We start from the raw sequence: 25,026 nt of genomic DNA, 5'->3' as shown, positions 1-25,026 counted from the left end.
TTAACAGTGGTAGCAATCAGCTATTGGGTACGTATTCCTAATAAAACAGTCATACCATACTGAATAGATGCTATCACCTGCATCTTGCATAGTAGGAATGAGATTCAGATAAATGGCTTGCTCATAGCCATACAGTGAGTGGCCAAGCCAGAGATTCAAAGCTAGGTCTTTCTGCCCCTGTCACTCATATATTTTCTACCCCATCATTATCTTTCTGTTTTTAGGATTTCATTGCTATTAGAATAGAGATGTCCCTATTATTATAAAATGTAGGGCAGTGGGAACACACACAAAACAAATGTGTACACTGCCAAAGAGAATGAAATTGAATAAGAACTGCAATAAATGACAGTAGAAGGAAGTACAAGTGTTTCTAAACTTTGGATACACTGGAGTAATCTGAGAAACTAAAAAATACTGATTCCTGGGTCCCACATGTAAGTTTCTCTGTCTCAAAATTATATGGAATATTCACCATTCCTTTTGCCCAGTTTCCCCCAGCTAAGTCTTAGTTGGATAAAGCTCATTTTCTAATAGAGTCCTCAGGAAGGGCACATTCAATGCTTACCATTTTTTAATTCTAACCACATTAAAGATTTTTTGGCTAGATATAAAATCCTTTGTTTTCTTTCAAAAAAATTAATTGTAAAATACACATAAAATTTACCATTTTAACTTCTTCAGTGTGCAGTTCAGTAATGTTGTGTATTCACATTGTTGTGCAACAGATTTCTATTATAGAACTTTTTCCATCTTGTAAAAATGAAACTATATCCAGTAAATAACAACTTTTTTTTTTTTTTTTTTTTTGAGATGGAGTCTTGCTGTGTCACCCAGGCTGGAGTGCAGTGGCGCAATCTTGGCTTACTGCAACCTCCACTTCTTGGGTTCAAGCAATTCTCTGCCTCAGCCTTCCCAAGTACCTGGAGTTACAGGGCATCTGCCACCATGCCTGGCTAATTTTTTTTTTTTTTTTTTTTTTTTTTTTTTTTTTTTTTTTAGTAGAGACAGGGTTTCACCATTTGGCCAGTCTTGTCTTGAACTCCAGAACTCGTGATCCACCCACCAAGGCCTCCCAAACAACTCTTTATTTCCTCCTCCCCTGGGCCACTATTCTACTTTGTTTGTATCAGTTTGACTACTCAAGATACTTCATATAAGTGTAGTCATATAGTTATTTGTCCTTTTGTGTCTGACTTATTTCACTTAGCATAAAGTCTTCAAGGAACCTTCATGTTATAGCATGTGTCAGAATGTTTTTTATCATGCCGAATAATACTTGTAAATACCATATTTTGTATATACCATGTTCATCCACTGATGAATGGATAAACAAGGTACTTGGGTACCTTCCACCTTTTGGCTATTGTACATAATGCTAGTATGAATGTGCACGTACAATTATCTCCTTGAGACCCCGCCTTCAACTCTTTTGGATTTATACCCAGACGTTAGATTGCTGGTTTATGTGGTAATTTTTAAATTTTTTAAGAAGCATCATACTGTTCCATAGTGGCTATACCATTTTACATCATTCCCGTCAACAGCACACAAAGATCACAATTTGTCCAAATCTTTGTCAACACTTGTCATTTTCTGGTGGTGGTTGGGTCTTTGGGGATTTTGCCTTTTTTTTTTTTTTGTCTTTTTTTTTTAAGCAGCCATCCTAATGGGTGTGAAGTGATAATCTCATTGTGGTTTTAATTAACCATTTTCCTTAACGGTTAGTGGTGTGGAGCATCTTTTCAGATGTGTGTTGGCCATTTGTATATCATCTTTGGAGAAAAGTCTATTTCAGGTCCCTTGCCTGTTTTTTTGTCAGATTATTTTTTGTTGTTGCTGAATTGTAGGAGTTCTTCATTCTTTATGTACACGTATCAGATGTTGATTCACAGATATATGGGTTGTCTTTTCACTCTTGATTGTATCCATTGCACACGTGTTTTTATTTTAATGTAGTTCGTTTCTTTTTACTTTTCTTGCCTGTGCTTTTCGTATCATATTGAAGATCATTGCCAAATGCAATATACTGAAATGTTTTCACTTCTTTTCTTCTAAATGTTCACTAGTTTTAGGTCTCCTTTAAATTTATTAAAAATGCTTCCTACTGTTGTTTTGCTTTGTATGTTTTTAAGAAATCTGATGCCAGTCTAATTATCTTGCTCCTATAAGTTTAAGCAGTTTGCCTAGAAATTTGTTTTTGAGAAATCTGATGCCAGTCTAATTTTCTTGCTCTTGTAAATTTATTTAAGCAGTTTGCCTAGAAGTGTGCCCTGAATGTTTAATATTTTCACTAGGATGTGTGTCAGAATTGATTTTATTTTTCCTGTGGGTCCTTTTAGTGTGTAGAGTCAGTTCTTTATTTCTGGAATGTTTTCTTGATGATAATTTGTAGTTTCATAAGTGGAAGCTAAGATTATTGTGTTGAGGTCATTCTTTTCTAAAATAAACATTTAATGTTATGTATTTCCTTCTCAGTACTGCTTAAGCTACTTTCCACAAATTTTGATATGCCGTGCCTTCATTTTGTTCCATAGAATTTTCTGTCTTATGGATTCCTCTTAAATGAGTTATTTAGATAATGTTTGATTTCTAAGTACTTGGGAATTTTCCAAATTATCTTTCTGTAGTTGATTTCTAGTTTATATCCACTGTGGTCTGAGAACATTTTTGGTCCTTTTAAGTTTGTTGAGGTTTGTTTGGTGCCTGAGCACATGATCTGTCTTGATGAATTCTCCACATATGCTTGAAAAAAAAATGCATATTCTGCTGTTAGGAGTGTTCTGTATTAGATCAGGGTATTTGATGGTATTATTCAGGTCTTCTATATACTTTTTTTTCTACATGTTTTTTCAGTTACTGAGAGAAGTTTTGAAGTCTTCAAACAAAATTGGAAATTTCTATTTCTCCTTTTGCTAAAGGTTGTTTTTTGAGCCCATATTGTTAGGTGCATATACATTTAGGATCGTTATATCCTTGATTAATTTACCCTTATCATTAACAAATGACCTTTATCTTAGGGTAATATTTCTTGTTTCTTTATTCTGATTAATGTTAGTGTTGTACATCTTTTTTCATCCTTTTAGTTTTAGCCTTAGTTCTTTTATTTCTTAGTGTTTATTTTTCTTCTTCAAAATGTTTGTTTAATCGTTATTTCTCCTGTTTGAATATTCCATTTATGGTGGTGGCTTACAGTCTACCTTAGGTTTGTGGAGTGTTTTGGGGGGAAATTTGTATCACTGCTAGTTTTTTTGCATTTTGAGCTTTTTTGTTTTATCAGAGCTCCATTTTGGTAGTGATGTGGTCTGCCTTATTCTGTTGTTCATTTCATGAACCGGGTTCCAAATTCAATAACATACCCTCCTTTCAGCTATGTGCTCTTTTGTCCAATCTCTATCTCCAGGGAGTTCCTGTCAAGATAAATGTAACTTTTGAAATGTTTGGCTTGCCATTACATACTGAAATGTTACTTCAGACACTATTTTAGGTGGTACCAAAGGATGTCTTCTGCAGAGCAAAAGTTTTAATTCGCTGAAGTCTCAGTTAACAGTATCTTTCCTTTATGGAAAATGCTCTAGGTATCATGTCTCAAAACTTTTTACTTAGCCCTTGGTCCCAAAGATTTTCTCTTACATTTTTTTCTAACAGTTTTATAGTTTCCTATTTTGAACCTATAATCCCTTTTCAGTTAATTCTTGTACAAGGTGTGCAACTTAGGTCCTTTTTTTGTTTGTTGGTTGGTTTTTTTTTGGTTTTGTCTATCAATATCCAAGCTATCCTTTCTGAATTACTTTTGCACCTTTGTTAAAAGTCAGTTGGGTCCATCTGGGTGGGTCTATTTCTAGGTTCCCTGTTCTATTTCATTAATCTGTATGTCTACTCCTTAGCCAATACCACACTGTCTTGTTCACTGTAGTGAGTCTTAAAATTAGGCAGGTTTTTTTCCCATACCATTTTTCAAAATTGTTGTAGCTAATGTAGGTTTTCTACCTTTCCATATAAATTTTAGAATCATCTTGTCTATATCTACAAAAACCTTGCTGCCATTTCTAAAGGAATTGAGTTAAACCTGTTGATCAATTTGGGGAAGAACTGCCGTCTTTATGATGTGAGTCTTCCAGTACATGAACATAGTATGTCTTTATCTAGGCCAAAGTTAATGTTTTGTAGTTTTTGGTATAAAAGTACTGTACATGTTTTCTTAGACTTAAGATTCATACCTAAGCTTTTTTTCTAATTTTTTTTTTTTTTGAGAAGTTGTGAATGGTATTTTACTTTTCACATGTTCATTACCAATATATACAGTGCTGACTTTTGTATGTTGATCTTGTATTGTGCCCTTTTACTGAACTAACTTACTAATTCTAGGAGCTTTTTTGTAGATTGCTTAGGATTTTCTACAGACAGTTGTGCCATTTGCAAATAAGGACAATTTTACTTTTTCCTATAAAATCTATATGCCTTTTATTTCCTTTTCTTGACTTAGGCTGCTGACTAAAAGTTTTAGTACTATGGTTATGTTACAAAGGGTGTTTTAAGCTTTAAAAAACTGTTTCCATGAAGCTTTATAAAAGCCATAGGCATTATGAAGGTAGTATCAATCAATCAATCAATACCGATGCACTGAAAAATAAAGCTTTCTTTGTTCAAATACTATAAATGTATTCTTGCTTATTCTAAATACCTTTGAAGTCTTTTTTCCTTGTTATTCTTTTTACAAGACTAGTCTAAATACTGATACTTTCTTTCATACAGGAAAAATACTTATTTACCAGCTTAAATTTGTTTTTCCTTCTTGTTCAAGTCATTTATTAATTTGTTTATTCAGGGTTCTGAACAAGGTTCAACCAGTCAAGAACAGGCCTTATCTGCTCAGCAAGCTGCTGTCATTAACCTTACTGGAGTAGGAAGTTTTATGCAGTCACAGGCAGCTGGTAGGTATCTTCATAACTTTATATGCTGAATTTAGTAAACATATCTAATCTATTTGGGATCTCACCACTTAAATTACTTTCTTTTCCTTCCCTTGCAAACAGTAAACAGGAAAAAGTAAAGCTATATTTAATGTGTGAACTATTAAATTAATGGCTGAGATTTTTTCATTAATTTGATAGTGGATTAATTAAAAGAGCTTTGACTTAACGTAATTACCACAGTTGTATTTTCCTTATGTTACAGTTTACCGGCAAAATTTAATAATTATCCAATTTACTAGGAAGTTACTAGAGCTGTTGTCAGTGTTTGCCAGTAGTTATCTTAATTAATAACTTTTCAGTTTTCCTGGGTTAAGACTGAATTTTTCTACATTGCATAATATTTTGTCTCATTCTCGTAACTTGTAGTTGCATAAATGACTGAAGTCTTAATGGTCAGTAGCATAACTTCTGTAAGCCACTTTTATCATTTAAAAAAAAAAAACGATTAAATTACTTCTCAACACATCCAGCAGTAAATGGTGAACTAAAGATTTAGTCTTAATGAATATTATCTTGTTAGCTGAAGATGATAATTCTAACTTCATACTTAACAGTAAGCCACATGTATAAGAAAACTATGATAGAGTTTGATGATTGAATGAGTGACTATGTTATCAGCATCTTAAGTTATCAGCATCTTAAGTGGGCTTACTATGATGCCTTTAGAAGTCCTTTAGAATAATCAAGATCTTTATTTTGGCAGTAAGTAATCCTTACATAGTTTCAATTTAGAGGTAATGAATTCCCAAATGTTAAGTTTACGTAGATATGTACCATTATCAGACCAGTTGTGAATTTCCGAAAAGAGCTATAGTGTAATTCAGTAGAAAGGACGCTAGTTTGAAAAATCATGAGAATGTTCCTAGCCACAGACTTGCCACTTAAACCATGTTGGCCTTAAACTTCCTCATACGTAAAATGAGTGTTGAACTGATTACTGTTGTCCCACTCAGCTGAAAAATAACAATGCTCAGTCTCAGTTCACCACCTTTGTTGTTAATAGTCTGATATTCATTGCAGCATCTTTTGTTTAAAGCAATTGTCTGTCTACCAGTTTTGTTGTTACAATAGTTTAGATTTCTTCCATCTCCCTTTTCCTACTTTGTTGGTTATATTTAAAAAATAATGTACTCTTCTAAACAAAATAGCACCAGTATCAAATTCCATACAGATGCAAGAGGAGAGGTTCAGTGTTTTGACACATAATGCACTCCTTTCTCTTGTGTCCAGTAAGTTCCATAATCAGTGGTACCCCCAACTAACAGGAGACTATATACTAAATTTATTCTGAAATGTCTATGATTTGATACTTAAGATTAATCATACTGCTAACTTTTCTATTATTTCATTTTCTATGTTGTCCTTTTCTAACCCTGGTAGCCTTCAAACTTTTTGACTGCCCTGCTTTCCCCTTCTCCTCTCTGTAGTGTTGTCTCAGCTTGGCTCTGCCGAGAACAGACCTGAGCAAAGCCTTCCTCAGCAGAGATTCCAGCTCTCCTCTGCCTTTCAACAGCAGCAACAGATACAAGTAATCCAGCAACTTCACTCTGATTACATTTTTAAAGATACTCAGCTCCAAAAGTACCTCAAAATAACTTGCTTTAGTTTTATTTGACTGTCTTTTAAGACTATACAGTAATTTATAAATAATTTAGCAAATTTTAAAGTCTGACATTTTAGCCAGTCAACTTGGAGCACTGAATATATTTTGTACATTTAAGCCATACTTTCTAATTTAAAATTTTTCATGAAGTGCTGGTGGCACATTAACATACATTTTTCTAGAATGCAGTATATTTTGAAATAGACAGTTTTAAGTGCCAATTGTTAACTTTCTAATATTTTACTGCAGAAAAGTGTTCCTGTTAGTAAATGTCATACCTGTTTATTTAGAAAAATGTTATACCATAATTTTAGGAAGGAAAGTCAGCATGTTATAATTGACTATCTTGATATATTCAGGGTTGTTTTATGTTGCTATAAACTATCATTATACAACAAAATGGTAACTGAAGTTGCTGAGTTACTACAATATTGACTGGCAGGGCAAAGTAACAATTTGGAAGTTTGCCAAGAATCATTTTTAAAGCCCTCAGCAGGCTTCTGTGCCACTGGTGCTGTTTGACTGTGCATTGTCTCAATGTGGTATAGTCCCTTTTGTTATCTTGGTGCTTTCTCCCTTTTTCAGTTTTGTTGTTTTCATCACTCTCAGGAAAAGAACCTTTCCACACCTGCCTGCATTTAACATAACTTGATTTTTTTTCCCTCCCTTTTGCAGCAGTTGCGATTCTTGCAGCATCAAATGGCTATGGCAGCAGCAGCAGCACAAACAGCTCAGCTACATCGTCATCGGCATACAGGCAGCCAGTCAAAAAGTAAAATGAAGAGAGGCACGCCAACCACTCCAAAATTCTGAGTCTTGCATTATTTTTTTTTCCTTTTTTAAAAACACAAGAGCATTGAATCAAAAGGATTGAGTTTCTACTTCCTTTTTGTTTTTTTTTTAAATGTGTCAGTATTTTACATTGCTAGATGTACAAACTTTATACAGAAGCACAACCTTATCATTTTTAAATAAAAACAGGGAAATGGTTTAACAAACTAGGGTTGGTTTGCCTAAGTCATTGCTTTTTAAAAATGGTTTCACTATACATAATATATATGGAAGTGATCTAAGAAATACTAGAAATATCTTTCAGGAGAATGTAGTCTGAGATTTATTTAGTACAAAACATTTGTGCACAGTGTTAACAAATACAGTTTTTACAAATCTGTTTTGAAAATGTGGTGGATATTTATTTGGGTTTGATACTCTTAATTACTTCATCCATCAATTTTTTAACTTCTTTGTGTCTTGTAACTGCTCGGCTCATACAGTCCTGAAGTTTAGCTCCAGTTAGCCCGCTTCCACCTGAAAAATTATTTTTCCAATACTTACACTAATATCATGTCAAATTATAAAACAAAAAATTGGATAATGTAAATCGGGGTACAGTCTCAAGATCTGCAAGTTAGTTTAACAAGACCTCCAAGTGATTCTAATGTATGTCTTAAGTTTAAGAACCACTGACATAAACCATAAAGATGTAAGAAAATTTGAGGTAGCTAAGAAACCACAGTAAACTTAAATTAGGTAAATAAAATATCCCATATTCCATTTGGCCCTCCCTAATTTAAAGCTAAGACTGAGTTTTCATCTACATATGTTTAGGACTGAAGTGGCAAGAACATGCCTGGTTTGTGAAGACAACAGAGCTTGCCTTCCTCATCCATTACTATTGTTAAGGTTCCTGTTGCCAGATGTTCCTCCTCTCCAGTAGGGTCAACTATAAGCAAAGTGCTATAAAAAGAAAAAAGTGTAAGTTTATCAATCGATGGAACAAATTTTACTTTAAAAATACTAAACACACTATCAGCCTCCCAAGTAATTACAGGCACACACCATCACGCCCGGCTAATTTTTATATTTTTAGTACAGACAGAGTTTCACCATGTTGGCCAGGCTGGTCTACAATTCCTGACCTCAAGTGATCTCTGGCCTCGGCCTCCCAAAGTGCTGGGATTACAGGTGTGAGCCACCATGCCTGGCCCTGCTTTTGTATTTCTGAACATGCTAAAATCCTTGAAAAATACTGAAGATAACTTCAGGTAAATCTTTAGTGAAAGAATTGAAAAATTAACATTACACAGGTAAGGAACAAGTAAAAGGAACACAACTGATCATCCAATTCAGGATGCTTATGAAAGCAAATAGGTTGACTAGAAATAATTGTGCAGGGAGAAGTATAAATTGAAGTGTTAATGGAAAACTAGGATGTGGGGTCACCATAAGCATTTCTGAAGAGTTAGAAGGCTGAACATCAATTACCCTAATCTTAAATATAGAAAATTTTAAAGTAAGTTTGATTAACTTACTCATCAAACACAGCAAAGGAAGTTGCAACTGGATGAGTTCTAATATTCAAATAACTTTTCTTCTTTAAATTAACTTCTGCTAAAGCAGTTTCTTCATTTATAGTAACTTCAGGCAACTGTACTAAGAAAAGGCAAATTTGTAAAATAAGTCTAATGGACAAATGGTTTCTAAGCTTTTTTTTTTTAAATTCACCTTTGCCTCTATTTAACTTGCCCAGAACATTCCTTTTTAAAAAGCACCTTACAACGACTAAGGTAAATACAGAGGATATACATTGCATTTCACAGCATCTGACATTCCTACCTAGTGCTTATTGCATAATTTTTTTTTTAAAGTTTAAGAAGTCAAAATGATTTGCTTTTTTAATTTTTAGAGAGGGTATTGCTATGTTGCCCAGACTAGGATTGAATTCCTAGCAATCCTCCTGCCTCAACCTCCCCAGTAGCTAGGCCTATAGGCATGTGCCACTGCACCCATTTTTGAAATAAAAATGATTGCTAATAGATAACATGTCTAGCTAATCTATATCTGCCAGGTCCTGTTTTAAGCATTTTCACATTTTCATTGTATTCATATAATCAATACTCTTATAAAGAAGTACTATTATCCTTATTTTATTATAGATAAGGAAACTTCAGCACAGAGTGGTAAAGCCAGGATTCAAACCTAAGTCTCTGCTTTAACCACTCTATAATAATATTACTGTGCTAACTTTATTTTCTATCTCCAATTATTTGTTCTTACCAATTCAGCAGTGCAATGATAGGGAATATGCACAAGTCATTGAACTCTATAATCAGTCAACCTAGACTCCTTGTTAAGAAACTTCACTATTACTGTGGCCTCACAGTAAAAACAACAGAATCCATTCTACTTCTTTTGGTAGTATCACATAAAGAACTATGAGGATACTGGCAGATCTTCACCAATCACCTAGCCAGAAGTTAAACTCTTAACTACTTCCCCAACCAATATTTTGGAAAGGAACGAAGTCCTAACCTAAGTAGATGGGTACAGTCAAAGCAGCCATCTTAAACAGCATTCAGTTAGAGAATTTACATCAACTATATTTGGAAAGTCATGTCAGTATTACATTCATTAATTTGGAAACATATGAAAGTAAATGTACATGAAAAGTTTCACAAAACAACATTCTAAACCATTTGTGGAAATACTGCCTTTTTTTAAAGGCTGCTTACCATTTTTTAAAGCTGCTAACAAAGCAAATGTGCAAGCATCCAAAATGTTTCCATCATAGTCAAGGCAAATGAGATCACAGTATAGAACCCAGGCAAGCTAAAACAGAATTAACACAAAAGAAAATTAAAGCCTTCTAATGGGAAGAACATACTATTCGCTTAGACATAAGAACCACAGAACCCTTGGTTAAACAAGCAAGATAATCTTTATGGCTCGGAAACCTTAAATGCTTTACCTTTGTAAAGGAGAAAATCAAAAGGAAGTAGACAAGTTTTGGTAAAAGCTGGCTTTTGATTACCAAGCTGACAAATGGCAAACTTGTCCATTTCCTTTAATGGAGCTACAGATATAGAAGAACTTCCACTCTTATTGAGAGGTTATAGTTGAGGGAGATGGTTTTGAAAGCCCTAGCTAAAATTCAAAAGGCACCTTCTCATAATGCATGAAATGTTTAGGTTTTACAGTGCTAACGTATCAGTTTATGTGATCTGGTAGGAAAGCCTCTCTAGTTTCTAATCAACCTAGTTTTACATTTTCAAATAAGACTTTTGGAATCTACTGTATGGTTTCACCATAAACATACGTTAACATGATTAGCAATTAATCTGCTACAAAGAATAAAAAATGAACTTTTCTCTAAAAGTTAAGGGGGAAAAAATTACTTCAATTAAAAAGGTAGCTCCCAGATGCAATAAGTTAGTCAAACTTGTTTTTTTATAAACAATATGGTTCATTTAGAGAATTATAGAGTAAGAAATTACTGAATCTCTAAAATCTGTAAACAGTCATATTTAAGGCTACTTTGATTGGTTGCTTTAATTTTCTTCACTTTCCCCCTCAAAAAATCCCTTCAGAATTAGTAAGAACTTAAAAGCTTCTCTATTCCTCTTACCTTTCCTGGAGAAATGCATAAGTCCTCTTTCTGAATTATCTGTGAACTTGATTTAATGACAAAGAGCAAAGTAAGTGAAAAGTCAAAAACTATCTGAAAATGAAATATAGTCGGATTTTATATATATGGTGCTCTTACTTTTCAATGACATCTGCAATGAACTGGCTAGCCACTTGGGCTTCTTCTCCAGGAGGTCCAGACCGGAATCTCGATGAACACAGGGGTGGTAGATCCACATTAGGAACTGAAAGAAACACTCTGCAGCTATGAACTAAACTTTTTAACTTCTGGATTACTCATGGGTTAAAGGTATTATCCACAGCAAAGGCAACCATAGCCATGGATAGGCTTTTCTGAGTGGAACGCATTGGAACATTAGAGTTATATTCTGTTTGTTCTCTGTAAGACTCCTAGACTTAGATAAAATGAAATTTATATTTTTCTTTTTCCCCCATATGCATTTTTTAAAAATCTATTTTAGGCCTTAATTCTCCTAAATCCTTCACAAAAGTTTTCCTGGTATCTTTCAAAACACCTCAATCTGTAACTGAAGATAGCTCCTCTGTTTTTCTTATTTAAAAAATGTTGGTTTCTATCATAAAGAACAGATGGTTCCAAGACAAGAAAAAAATAGCAGTTGTATAAAGAATCTTTATGGAAACAAAGTGTGCAGTGACAGTTCTCTGACTAAAAAAAAATTCCATTCTATTTTTTTTTTCTTTTGAGACAGGGTCTCACTCTGTCACTCAGGCTGGAATACAGTGACATGATCACAGTTCACTGTAGCCTTGACAGCCCGGGCTCAAGCAATCTTCTGCTTCAGCTTCCCACGTAGCTGGGACAGAGGTGTGCACTGGCACATCCAGCTAACTTTATTTTTTTGTAGAGACGGGGGTCTCCTTTGTTGCCCAGGCTGGTCAAACTCCTGGGCTAAAGTGATCCTGCCGCCTTGTCTCCCAAAGTGCTGGGATTACAGGTATGAGTCACCATACCCGGCCAAAATTCTATTTTCTTACTTCGTGATATATGAATGTATAAACAAGAATTGAGAAACCAAGTTTGATAAAGGTCAAATGTATGAAATTCTATATCCTGCTATTATGCTATCTTTTACTAACACATACATGGAAAACTTTTGAGGAATGTGTTTTATTCCTAAATATTTCTGAATATTAGGAATAATTTTCTTTACATCAACTCAACTAGTAGGACTTAACTAAAATTATCAAAATGTGTTAAAAGTATTCGTATTAAAATTACAAAATCGTTTAACTTACCAACATATCCTTTATCAGGGGCATCTGTTGGTGGTGCTGCAAATTCCTATAGTAGCAAAGAAATGTTTCCTATTGAAAGAAGCTACTAAAAAATTATGAAGACAATTCAGTATTGGTGCTGCTGATCCTCACAATAGCTCTACAAGATAACAAGGTACTATAGTACAATAGACTTCATTACAGTGCTGCTCAAGATTACCTGGAGATCTTTTAAAAAATACTAATTGGGTTTGTGCCCCCACCCAGTAGCCAAGAATCTCTATTTATTCCCCAGATGATACAACCACATTTAGGAACTGCTGCTTTAGTGGTAAAGAGCAAAAGCTCAGCCAGGCATGGTGGCTCACACCTGTTATCCTAGCACTTTGGGAGGCGAGGTAGGCAGGTCACCTGAGGTCAGGAGTTTTGAGACCAGCCTGGCCAACATGGCAAACAACATGGCCATCTCTCTACTAAAAATACCAAAAATAGCCAGGCGCAGTGGCAGGCGGCTGTAATCCCAGCTACTTGGGAAGCTGATGCAGGAGAATCACTTGAACCCGGGAGGCAGAGGTTGCAGTGAGCCAAGATCATGCCATTGTACTCCAGCCTGGGTGACAGGGCCAGACTCCATCTCAAGGGGGAAAAAAAAAAAAAAGCAAAAGCTCTGTAATCACTAACCCAGTTCAAATTTCAGAGCCACACTTACTGGCTGAGACTTTAGGCAAGTTACTTAACCTCTAACCTTAAACTCCTCATCTGTCAAATGGGAAGAATAGTGTCTACTACTCCTAGGGACTACTAATAAGGGCCAAATGAGATAAAGCTGTTAAATCCCAGGCATAAAACCTGGCAAGGAGGGAGTTCTCAAATCTTACTGTTATGTATCACTCTAGGTTTATCATGGAAGAACCTGGACAGGTTACTGAACCTCATTTATAAAACAGTAGGTGGAGAGAAAGAACAAATCATTGTTGTAAGGATTAAAGTGGATAATTCTGTAAAGCACCTAAGCACCTAAAAAGGTATCTGGAACATAACAGGTACTCAATAAATAGTAGCCATTATTCTCTCAAATTTTTCAACAATTTTAATTTTCTACACATTTACACAGATTAAATGTCATCACCAGCTAAAAGGATGTCACCAAAAATCTCTGTTAATTTCTCAAATTATATAACCAAATTTTTTAAGAGTGATTAAGATTTTAAAAGTTATTTCATTTTGGTACATTTGACAAATGTTCAATTAGTCATTAAGCTTGGGTCATATTATCTAACACTCATAGTGAAAGCTCTTGGGAAATTAAAAACTGACACCCAACTGCCAAATCAACAGAATTTTAGGAGTAAATTATAATCTAATAAATAGAGGAGGCTAATTTAGTAATTCAAATCTCAATAGGATATATTTGTACCCACCGCTTTAACTCCACAGATTACTGTAGTGTTTCCCAACTTCACTAAAGCAGAACCGTCTGCAGTACTAATTGAACCTGAAAAGATAAGCAAAATGAAAAGTCCATAAAAGGAAAACGGCTACAAAATTACCTACATAATCATTAAGTGTGTTAGTTTGCTGTGTATGATTATCTTGCTACACCTGTCAGTTGCTTATGAAAATGTATTTCAAGTTGGAATAATTAATTTTAAATGATATAAAACTTTAAAATTCGTGTTTAAATAATTATTCACCTGTTCTTGAATTTGTGTTAATCATTTTTCATTCAGTTACAGGGCTTTTGTACGGATAAAAAATCTCTTGACAAAAAAATCAAATCATTTAGACAGGAAGAATTTGGTTGAAAAACTGTTGAGGTGGTTCAGAGACTAAAACTTGGGATTATCATACAGTTGAAAGTGGAAAATACATCCTTACCTATGTTGACAGTCGTGGTTCTGAATTCACCAAGTTCTCTTCCATCAGGACGGCAGTTCTCTTTCTAAATAAATATAATGTTCATATAAAAAGATTCTACCTGTTACATACTTTACATATCTATCACAAGTTTTACACCCATCAGGGGAAACACATTAAATGTTACTTCAAATGGATTTATTTAAATTACTTGAAATTTATCTTTAAAAGATGCCCATTGTTATCAAAAGGCACAACATGTACATAAACTTTACTCACCAGAAATCTCCTGTAATACTCCAGAGGTTCCACAGTTCTGAAACACATGTTAAAAAAATATATATCTGAGATAAATGATGAATCTTAACATAAATCCAGAAATGGGCAAAGCTCTTTAGAATGTGGTGATACAGCAGAAATTGAAACAATTTTTAACTAAAAGTAATTCTAGAAAGTAAAAACTCTTGCAGTAGTAATCACATCCAATTGCTATTTTAACTCTGCTGTAATCGATTAAAAGATTGCCGTCTAAAAGCCCTTTGAGTGAGCTCTTTAAAAGCGGATTAATCTAGGTGTCAGAAAAATCATGTCATTTTTTGCTCTGAAACAAGGATTCAGAGTGATCTAGTGATCATGAAAAGAGATTATTTTCATAAACTAGCGAACCTGAATAGTTAGATCGTACTAGGTAACTCAGGAAACAAAAAACGTACATCTTTATTTTCACTGTAACTGAAACTTAGCATATTCTTCAATTATAACTGGAGGCCATAAACGATTGTAACATTAGCAGTACCTGCAACTTTAACAAACACAGAGACCACAGATGTATTCATTTGGGTACGGTATGTTGAGGCTGTTACTTTGAAATCCCACGAGGTACTTCTAGACTCGTCACTAGATCTTGTTTAAGAGGGTAAATTTTAAAGCAAGTATATATACTACTATATCATGACTTCGGAGTTTATATTCATACATAACTATTTCAACATAATGGGTTTCCTTTGGAATCCTATTTTATCCATTTTTTAAAAAACTTTAAGAAAGTCCATAGGCTACACACACAAAAACCTTCCGAGCGAGGCATGATTCTTTTAGAAATAAATTACGGGAGAGGGAGAATCAGGCGGTATGTGGCTCTGACGCAACAATCTTTATGTATTTGTATTTATTTTTTGAAACAAGAGTCTCACTGTCCCCCAGGCTGGAGTGCAGTGGCGTGATCTCGGCTCACTGCAACCTTCGCCTCCCGGGTTCAAGCGATTCTCCTGCCTTAGCCTCCCAAGTAGCTGGGATTACAGGCTCCCACCACCACGCCCGGCTAATTTTTATATTTTTATTAGGGACAGGGATTCACCATGTAGAGCAGGCTGGTCTCGAACTCCTGATCCGCCCGCCTCGGCCTTCCAAAGTGTTGGGATTACAGACGTGAGCCACCGCGCCAGGCCACAATCTTTAAAAGATTACAACTATGTCTCCTGGGACTGCACGTTCACTACACACCACGCTCACGAGCGCTCGCAGCGGATATGGAACTACAGTCCTTTTCATCTCCCGTTCCACTAGGGGAAAGAAGCCCTTTCTTTTCATTACGACCACCTCCAGGTCCTCCCGCCCGTCGCCTGCTTCGACAAGGAAGGAAATGGCACTCCAAAAGGGTCGCCCTCCAGGTGAGAATCTCAGCTAAGAGTTAAAGGAAGCCGTCGTCTGCCAGGGTATAGAACTCGACCCTCCAGCCGCCAACACTCACTTGAACCCAGCCGCCATCTTCCCGCCCGCGCGTCTGCGCCTGCGCCGCTCTTCGCCTACGCGCCTGTTCCGCCACCGCACTTTCGACACGGATGCCCGGGCCGCTCACTCCACAGGAAACTCCAAGGCGGGGAGGCGACGAGAGGCCCGCCTTGGCTTAGACTTTATCCTGGCCAGACGCCCTTCTAGGTTTCCTTGCTTGGACGTATTTTGACGAATCTGCTGTTAGAGAAGGAGAAGGTGTCCTATAAAAAAGCTGGTGCTGTCACTCAGAATAAGGCCAATATTTCGGAGAAAACAGGGTTTCCAGCGAAGAATCAAGCATTGCGTGTAGCGCGTTATTCCAATGTTTCTGCGTCTTTTTTCCGCCTGTGACTTAGGCTGAGCCCTGACCTTGCCTCTTCCCTGGTCAAGGGCTCTCTGCTCCAGCACGTTGAGAGATCTGAACTTTTATGCGCTCATTATCCGCACCACGTTCTGCTCCGCAGGTCCTGGAACTGGCTCCTAAGCATCAGCTTGTGTTGTAGACTGTGTCGTGCTTAAGGCTGCCATCTCGCTCCGACGTGAGGTTACCAAATAAAATACAGGATACCAAGTTAAATTTGAATGTCTGATAAACAGCATTTTTTTTTTTTTTTTAGCATGAGGATGCCCCAAATAGGACATGCAATTAGTTATTACCAGAACCTGGAGGGAGCTAGGAAGGCTTTACAGATAGATGGTGATGGTTGCACCGCATTGTGAATGTTTTTAATGCCACTCACTATTGTAAAGTTAAAATGATTAAAATGGTAAGTTTTGTTTTATTTTACCAAAATTTATAAAAACTAATGTAATAGACCTGAAGCCTTTAACTGGATGAGTTGTGTAGTATGTAAATATCTTAATAAAGCTGTTAAAAAAAAAGATTAGTTTTTTTTTTTTTTTTTAATCTGAAATTCAAATTAAGTAGACATCTTGCATACTTGCTAAACCTGGCGCGGTGCTAAGGAACCTTAGCGCGTCTCTCCACCGCCTGGGCGCCGAGCGCTCGAGAGCGGCAGGTTCTCCGCCTCGCCACGCGGTGGTGCTGCGGGCGGCGGGCGAGGCCTCTCTGGCTGCGGGGCCCGGTCGCACTTCCGTGTGTGTGTAGGTGCCGGATAGGGCCAGCGGCCCCGGCATGGAGGATGGCTCTGCTCCTGCTGCAGCTGGCGGTGCTCGGTGCGGTGCTTGTGGCCGCAGCCCTCGTACTGGTGAGAACAGAGGTTGGGGACAGACGCGGGCCGGGTTCTTTAATTTTCCCTTAGAACCTTATCTCCTTGTGTGCTCAGAGACGTAAGATTTTTCACACGGGGGTGCACCCACCCAGCCTGGCATCGTTGCCGCTTCCCTCGCCCCTGGCGCCCGCGCCCCCTGCCCGCCCGCTCTGTCGGCCTCGACCTCTCCCAGACTCCCTCCGGGACCTGCAGCCGCTGCAGTTCTGCCCCACCCGGGGAGGTCTGGAGTCTCCAGAAGGGGTGTGCTCGCTACCCTGCCCCCTTTGCTGATGGGGCTAAGCAAATAGGGGTGACGGTACCCTGACGACTGCCATCCTTTACAGAGTGGGAATAAATCCGTGGATCGATGAGACCCACGGGTGAGCGAGAGAGACAGGCCTCAGGCCTCGGAATATTACCATGTCGGCGGGGGATTGGGGGAAGCATTGTGGTCCAGAATTAAGCACCCTCAATATACTGTCCCTAAACAAGGCACATAGAATTCAAACTCGATTTTCTTTGCCATTGCTCTCGAAACAAAAACATTGTAAGCCCTTGCTGATTGTTAAGTGGCAGAAAATTGGCCAAGTGAACTCTCTCCCACATATTTTGGAATGAGCCTGCCATCTAGTTAGTAAAAGTGGAGAGGATTTCAGCTTCCTTGACATTCAGATTAGCCACCTAGACAGCACTGCCAGGACAGCCACTCTGCCATCTTTTCAGAGGATGTGTGAATTTACAGTTCAGATAAAATGCAGTGCATCGTTACTTCTTTGTTGATAGTATCTGGGTGAGAGAGGAGTCCTATCTTGCCCTGACAAGTGGAGATTTCAGGGTTTGGGCTTTTTGTGTTTTTTGAAGTTTTTGAGCAAACCGGGTTTGTTTGTTTGTTTGTTGTTTGTTTTGGCGGGGTGCCGGGTGGGAAGTGGTGGTTTCACACATTCTTAGATCGAAGCTGTCTTACTTTGGATCTTCTGCACAGATTTTATGAGATTGTACTGATGGTATTTGTTCCCACTAGCTTCAAGTGATAAGAGCTACCATTTATTGAGTGCAGTACTTACTGTATGTTGAGTGTTGCACTTGGTTTAATAGGAATTATCTCATTAGATCTTTAAAACAACGCTATGACATATGTTATCATTAGCGTTGTTTTACTGGGAAGGAAACAGATTGAAGAAATGAGTTTCATGTACTCAAATGTCACACAATTAGTAGAACTTAGATTTTTTAAAGGCCAGAACAAGAAATCATTTAAAAAATAATTTTTCAAAACCTCATCTTGTCTTCATCTGTATCCACTCTCCTTATTTATCACAGTCTCAGCTCCTTTCTGAATTATTTTAAAACAACTTGAAGACATTTTATCTTTAAATCCTCAGCATTTATTTCTAACAGATAAGGTCTCTCTTTTAAAAATACCACAATAAAGTGGTCACAGATTTGAGTTTATTCTGTGATTTCAAATTCCTCCTCAGTTCACATCCCCTCACTTCTCTCATATATGTCTCAGTTTGTTCCAGTCAGGATCCAAACAAGTGCCACACAGTGTACTCCGTTGATGTCTTGAGTCTCTTAATTTGTTAACAGTTTCTCCTCCCCTTTTCTTCTTTTCCTTGACTTTAATATGATCATTCCACCTGTAGAACTTCTCACAATTTGGATTTCTCTGAATGCACCCCCTTAATGCCTTTTAACATCGTCCTCTGTCTCGAATTTCCCATAAACTGGTAGTTAGGATCTAGAGACTTGATCAGATACATACTTGATGGTTTTTTTAATCAAGAAAAAAATCATGAGGGATGCTTCTTCGATTCTTTCATGTCGCATCCATCAGGAGTCATGTAAAGGCCAATTGTCTCTGGTGTTAAGATGGACCTGCAGGTTCAAGTGTTGCCAGCCAGACCCACCAGTTTATGAAATTTGTCATCAGCCTTGTGGTTTCAGTAGTCATTGAGGATCATTGCCTAAGTGCTTTATTTCATTGTGGGTTGCAAAATGAAATATTCTCATTGTATCCTTCATTTATTACCTAGAATTTTATAATGAAAGGAATCTTATCCTCAGGTATTTGTTTACCCTGAAATACCTTTAATACATAAAAAAGACAAAATAAAAGGCAAATTTTTGAAATACTGAGATGGTTCCCTGGCATCTTACCCAGTTTTCATTTTTGGTATTGTAGAAGGAGCGGTGACAGGAAAGGATCTCTCGGACACCAAATACAGGAGGAAGGAATTTATTTCAGCTGGGAGCCAGGTGGCATAGGTGCCTAACAGCCAAGCTCCTCTAACAAAGGGAGGTTCAGCCTTTATATAGGCTTATACTTTAAATGTTACACGTGGAAGAATCTTAGGTTCATAGTTTCAGGACTCACATGTGAAAAGGCCTCTGTTTACAGTTTCAGGAATCACATATGAAAGGGTTCCGGTTTACAGTTTTAGGACTCACATGTGAAAAGGTTTCTGGTTTGATCTTGTTTTAAGTAAAAATAGTGCCTTCTGGAGAGTTTCCCCAAGGCCTAGCCTGTTGTTTTCAGGAAGGAGATTCAGGAGGCGCCAGCTGGCCTGCTATCTCTTTTATTGAGATGCACAGTGGATGACAGAGGGAGAGGGAATCCCAAATGCCTAGGTCTCCCTTCTCAGTACAGGTATTGATCGACTTACGACCTATGCAACTTACAACCATTCAACTTTACGATCACAGTCGCTAGCCACGACTGCTCCGCGTCTGGCAGCGCAAACGTTGCCCAGCTGGGCGTACAACAGTGCAGACCAGCTTCCAGCAGCACTACCATCTCCACGTGCACCATTTCAACTTACAACCAAATCATGTTACGACCGGTCCGCGGTCCTGACTGTGGTCGTAAGTCGAGCACTAGCTGTATCATTGTGAATTTATGATTTACAGTATGTTTCATGGTTTGATTCATTGCAATATTTTTTTTTTAGTTGGGGGAGGTGGGAAGATGATCAGATCCTCACATCCTAGGCCAGTGAGAGCCCTGTTGGTTGACTGCTTTGTCCTTTTGGCACAGCCCTTATAATCTTTGATAGTGTCTTCACTTCCTGGTATGATATGTATTCCACCAGTCTACATTTCCTGCCCCAGATCTAAATCACTCATCCTCTTTGGAGCACTGCCGGCTTTTAGTAGGAAATTAAATTTAGAAATGAATCTAAACACTACTGTGCATAGTAGGAACTCTTCACCACTGTTCTAGATACGTAGCCTCTATGCTCCCACTAATCAAAAGGTATTCACTCTCAGTATGTACCCAGTAGGATATTAAAATTGGTCATTAAATTACAAATGAGTAGCATTCCAAAAATTTATAGATTGTTTTGAAAGCAAAAAGTGTGCCAATACAAACAATGTTAAAAAGAATGGTTATTTCCAAAGCTTAGCTCCCAAGTGCATACGGAAGCCTGTAAGTTAGATACTTCACAAAGTGCTGTATTCTGAATTCAAATTCGAGTTAAGTATCAAAAACATATTCTTAAACATTGTTCTTCCCTACCTGGTAGTCTGAGGAATCTTCCTTTTATATCTTGGGTCTGTCTGGTCCTGGATGGGAAGTCTGCCTCACCCCGTACGTTCCACTGCAAAATGGATTTGTCCTGTCACATAGAGATTCCAAGCAGGGATACGACCGTACTGTATGCGTGTGCGTGTGTGTGTGTGTGTGTGTGTGTGTGTGTGTCTATGCGTGTACACATGCTAAGGATCAGGGTTTTAAGGCATCTAAGAGTAGACTGGTCTTCCTGTAGTGACTGATCCCTATTGTAGCTGGGATGTGGAGGCCTGGAGAATGATGACTAGGAAGAGACAGAGCCTCCTAAGGCATCAGCACCTTACTGATAGAAAAAAGGACAGTCATCCGTTCATAGTAGGGGACTAGTTAGGGGACTCACTATTTAATTTTGGAGTCACCTCTAGATCATTGTTAATGAACTAAAAACTGAGAGTGAATATTCAAGTAAAAGAAAAGTAGACGATATATTCTAACATATAGAAAAATCTGTAAAACATAATTTTTTTAACATTTCTGCTTTTAGATTTCCATTGTTGCATTTATAACCGCTTCAAAAATGCCAGCACTCCATCAACATGAAGAAGAGAAGTTCTTCTTAAATGCCAAAGGCCAGAAAGAAACTTTACCCAGCATATGGGACTCACCTACTAAACAACTTTCTGTCGTTGTGCCTTCATACAATGAAGAAAAACGGTGTAAGCCCTGTTTTAATTTTTTTTTTTTTTTTTTTTTTTTTTTTGGTAAAGGGTAGTTTGGAAAGAAAAGGAAATGTAAAGTATTTGACTTCGCTATCTTTGTCAAAACATTAATAGATGTGGGCTGTGTTGTGTGCACAGTTGATAATTGTTGCAGTTCAGCAGAGACGGAAGTGAATATTAGCTGTCATGAATAGGAGCAGCATCTTGAGGCAGTGGGGACTGATAAATGTTCTAAGAGGTAGTTAGGAAGATGTGGACGGAAGGCAGGATTCCAGATGGGAATGACCATTGAGAGAGTACCAGAGGGGCTTGTTAGATTATTGGGACTTTTTTCTGTATGTAAGCTGAATGTGCCGGGCTTGGAAAATCATTTTCAAAAGCAATTTTTAATATTTTTTTTCTTTAAGTGCCTGTGATGATGGATGAAGCTCTGGGCTATCTAGAGAAGAGACAGGTATCATGTTTTCTCTTTTAATATGATATCTCCAATTAAAGCTAGACCAGGTCACCAGCTTGTGGACCCCAAACTAGATGCACTGTGAGAGGCAGTCCTGGCAGCACCCCGATCTCTGGGCCGCCTGCTGCTCGGCTTTTTGCTATTCATAAGTCCAGCACGTAGCACGCTACCTCCAGAGGCAAGTGGGTGACCCGGGACAAACCAGGAAGCTGAAATTTCTGTTTCCCTACCCTCCTACCCATTTTTATCCTCTCTTGCCTGATGACATATTTAAAATTCAGTGACAGTGTATGTCTGCAGACTTTGTATGATGCTACAATGCTGTTTTTACTTTTGTGACTTATGAGAAAAGGTATATTGTATATTGTTTTTGCTGTTAACTTTTATTTTATTCTTCTCTCTTTTTTTAAAACTAAGTTTGAATAAACAGAAAAACTAAGTCTGAATGAACAGAAAAAAGAGATATTTTTGAAAGACTTACACTGACGTTGAAATGATTTTGTATTTCTTCAATATTCTCAAGAGTCTCCTCTCACATTTTCTTCCTCTTTCCCCTACGTAAGAGGGGAATAATACACAGCCTTCTATTGTAATATTAGCTGCCACTGGAATCTCCTTGAAGAGATTAAGAATTAAGTGAATTCTTGGAAAAAAAAAAAAAAAAGGTTTGATTTACTTTGCTTTTAGGTTTTTTTGTGTAAAAGGGAAATAGAAGATTCACTGAAAGAGAAAGACCTGTATTACTTTATTACTGACTCCAAAAATTCAATTTAGAGAAAAGAAGAAAGGAATTGAGCCCTTAATATATATGAGGCTTCTACCTCTCCAATTACCTATAATTTTCACATCTGCCACATAGAGTAGATTGTTCTGCTCTCTTTTTTTATTAAGAAAAAAGGCCCAAAAAGTTACGTTGCCCAAGGTCATTAGGCTAAGAAATGCTGCAGCCAAGCAGTAATCTGCAGTCTCTAACTTCAAACCTCAGGAGCTTTTTTCTTGCACACTTGTAGCCTCTAAAATGTGCTGTAGCACCACAAGTACCTGGCTTCTTCCACCACCAGGGTACAAGGTAGACCGGGGACAGCGAGGTGACTTGGAGAGATTGAGTCAATAGTCACTGTCCACCTCTACCCAGGATCTCTCTCTTTTTTTTTTAATTAGCCTTTTTATTTTATGCCATTTGTGCCTTAATATTTATATTTAAATTTATATGTATCAACACTAAAGCAGTTGTTTTTTAAATTATTCATGATTTTATTAGAATAATTTATGGCAGCTACGCCAAATTGTGTTACTTTCTTTTCGTTTCTTGCAGAAACGAGATCCTGCATTCACTTATGAAGTGATAGTAGTTGATGATGGCAGTAAAGATCAGACTTCAAAGGTAAATACACTTGCTTTTAGAATTGACAGTAGATAGAAAATAGAGAATAATTTTACACATATGAAATCTCACTTTCATTCATCAAGGGACCCTAAAGCCATGCCTAACACCCTCCATTGTTACAGCATAGATAGCAGAAAAAACAGATTTCATTTATGGAACTTCTCCATAAGACCGGGGAAGCTTTGAAGATCACCAGATAGGGAAGCAACATGCCCATTCACAGTTCCTCCTAACCTCGAGAGTAGGAACCTTCGTTGCCTATCAATTTGTGCTTCATTTTTCCCTAAGCACAGTTTCTTTCTGCTCCATCTTGCCTTATAATTTTTAAAGCAGTCATGCACATAGAAAGCTGCCTTCATACCAGCCACTGGGAATCAGGTGTGTCCTTTCACATGCACAGAATGCATTGGCAGGATCTGGCTTAGGAAAGGTAAGTGCTGCACTTTGAATGGTGAGTATGATGTGAGAGTCATGAACACAAGCCATCTCAGCAGTTTAGTGATACATGAAGGAAACGGCATGGAAAGCAAGCTTCGGACACTTGCTGTTGAGATTACAGAGGCAGCCTAGACCCAGCTGAGGCTGTGCATCTTCTCCTGAGGAGCACTCTTTTGGCGGCCCTTGACCTATGAGTGGTCCACTGCTCTACTGGAAGGATCAGAGATGCCCTCCCAGGCAAGACAAGCAATTGACCCCACTGATCCAACACTGGAAGGAAATGGAAACTTGAAATTATATTTAGTAGAAGTTTTTATTTAAAACAAAAAAACCAGTTTCCGCTTAGTAGTATTTATGGATTCCCTGGTTAATGTCTTACACTCTGAGGGGTGTGAGGAAAATTTTAGATATGGCTCTTGTTCTTGAGGCCTTTCAGACTAAGGAGGCACAAAGTATAATACAAGAGAAAGCTGCAGTTGTACAGTGACGTTTATTATATCCTCAAACAACATATCAAAAAGGCGAGTAGCCACGCAGTAGGAACTCAGTTCACAAACGGTGGCCGAGTGACAGCTGCTGCCCTGTATACTAAAGGCCACGCTGTAAAGCTTCAGTGTGTGTCCATTCCAAACAGGTGTGGCTTCCACAATGTGTTCCTTCCTTGAAGCTAGATACCAAGAGGGAGGTTTTCATCCTAACATAGGAAAGTCTCATTAGTTCACTTAGCTACTTACACAATGACTCTATCTTCTTGGTTTTGGAGTCCTATGATGAATATAAAGTATTGGACAGTTCCAGAGTAAACAACTACCGCACAAATAGTGTTTTTGTTTTCTTTTTTTTTTTTGAGACGGAGTCTTGCTCAATTGCCCAGGCTGGAGTGCAGCAGCACGATCTTGGCTCACTGCAACCTCTACCTCCCAGGTTCAAGCAGTTCTCCTGCCTCAGCCTCCCCAGTAGCTGGGATCACAGACGTGCATCATCACACCCAGCTAATTTTTGTATTTTTAGTAGAGACGGGGTTTTACCATGTTGGCCACGCTGGTCTCAAACTCCCAACCTCAGGTGATCTGCCCATCTCGGCCTCCCAAAGTGCTGGGATTACAGGTGTGAGCCACTGGACCTGGCCACAAAATAATGTTCTTTGAACAGACATTTCTTCAGCTATTAAGGAGTCAAGAGTTCTGACTGGTACTAAAATACAAAGATGTGAAGACCACTCTCTGCCTTGGAGGAGTTCACATGTGTTAATAATACTGGAGATATGCAGCAAATGATTAGAGCACTGGGTGTTAGACATTTTTATCAATTAGGAACTGTATCATAGAGTGGCTTAAATAATAAAGAAATTTAATTATCTCTTCTGCCAAGAAGTCTGCACATAGTTGATTCCAGAATCAGCTTAGCATTTAAATAGGATCAGGTTGCTG

The 25,026-nt window shown here is 37.7% G+C and overlaps 3 protein-coding genes and 1 long non-coding RNA gene across 29 annotated transcripts in view; 2 read left to right on the top strand and 2 right to left on the bottom strand.

Moving 5' to 3' along the window:
• The window catches only part of SUPT20H (SPT20 homolog, SAGA complex component), a 49,450-nt gene extending 41,691 nt beyond the window's left edge, over positions 1 to 7,759 (top strand). For 14 of the 24 annotated variants that reach the window (XM_032294506.1, XM_032294507.1, XM_032294496.1 and 11 more), the window contains 3 exons: positions 4,829 to 4,934; positions 6,404 to 6,504; positions 7,255 to 7,754. In XM_032294506.1, coding sequence (XP_032150397.1) covers positions 4,829 to 4,934; positions 6,404 to 6,504; positions 7,255 to 7,392 — 345 coding nt within the window. In that variant the 3' untranslated portion in view covers positions 7,393 to 7,754. Of the gene's footprint in view, positions 1 to 4,828; positions 4,935 to 6,403; positions 6,505 to 7,254 lie in introns of all 24 variants that reach the window. The other 10 variants (XM_032294503.1, XM_032294508.1, XM_032294504.1 and 7 more) reach the window with 4 other exon arrangements.
• LOC116562323 lies at positions 4,010 to 4,439 on the bottom strand. The gene is made up of 2 exons (XR_004273875.1): positions 4,221 to 4,439; positions 4,010 to 4,099 (listed from the first exon to the last, which is right to left on the bottom strand). It is a non-coding gene; the product is annotated as an uncharacterized LOC116562323 (long non-coding RNA).
• Positions 7,483 to 16,111, bottom strand: EXOSC8 (exosome component 8). The gene is made up of 11 exons (XM_032294509.1): positions 15,848 to 16,111; positions 14,377 to 14,413; positions 14,119 to 14,182; positions 13,662 to 13,735; positions 12,262 to 12,307; positions 11,123 to 11,228; positions 10,985 to 11,030; positions 10,092 to 10,188; positions 8,892 to 9,012; positions 8,210 to 8,316; positions 7,483 to 7,887 (listed from the first exon to the last, which is right to left on the bottom strand). Exons 1-11 carry the CDS (start codon positions 15,862 to 15,864, stop codon positions 7,772 to 7,774), a joined length of 831 nt encoding a protein of 276 aa, XP_032150400.1. The 5' UTR covers positions 15,865 to 16,111; the 3' UTR covers positions 7,483 to 7,771.
• Positions 16,112 to 16,950: 839 nt separating this feature from the next.
• Positions 16,951 to 25,026, top strand: part of ALG5 (ALG5 dolichyl-phosphate beta-glucosyltransferase) — a 46,684-nt gene continuing 38,608 nt past the window's right edge. The window contains exons 1-4 of one of the 3 annotated variants that reach the window (XM_032294482.1): positions 16,951 to 17,078; positions 21,140 to 21,311; positions 21,722 to 21,768; positions 23,087 to 23,155. In XM_032294482.1, the coding sequence (XP_032150373.1) occupies positions 17,013 to 17,078; positions 21,140 to 21,311; positions 21,722 to 21,768; positions 23,087 to 23,155 (354 nt within the window). In that variant the 5' untranslated portion in view covers positions 16,951 to 17,012. The remainder of the gene's footprint in view (positions 17,079 to 21,139; positions 21,312 to 21,721; positions 21,769 to 23,086; positions 23,156 to 25,026) is intronic. The other 2 variants (XM_032294480.1, XM_032294481.1) reach the window with 2 other exon arrangements.

The sequence above is a fragment of the Sapajus apella genome, unplaced genomic scaffold (assembly GCF_009761245.1).
Source record: "Sapajus apella isolate SASKATOON/1434 unplaced genomic scaffold, GSC_monkey_1.0 scaffold32, whole genome shotgun sequence".
NCBI classification, from domain to species: domain Eukaryota; kingdom Metazoa; phylum Chordata; class Mammalia; order Primates; family Cebidae; genus Sapajus; species Sapajus apella.
The sequence above is the reverse complement of the archived record's forward strand: the minus strand, read 5'-3'. Positions and strand labels throughout refer to the sequence as shown.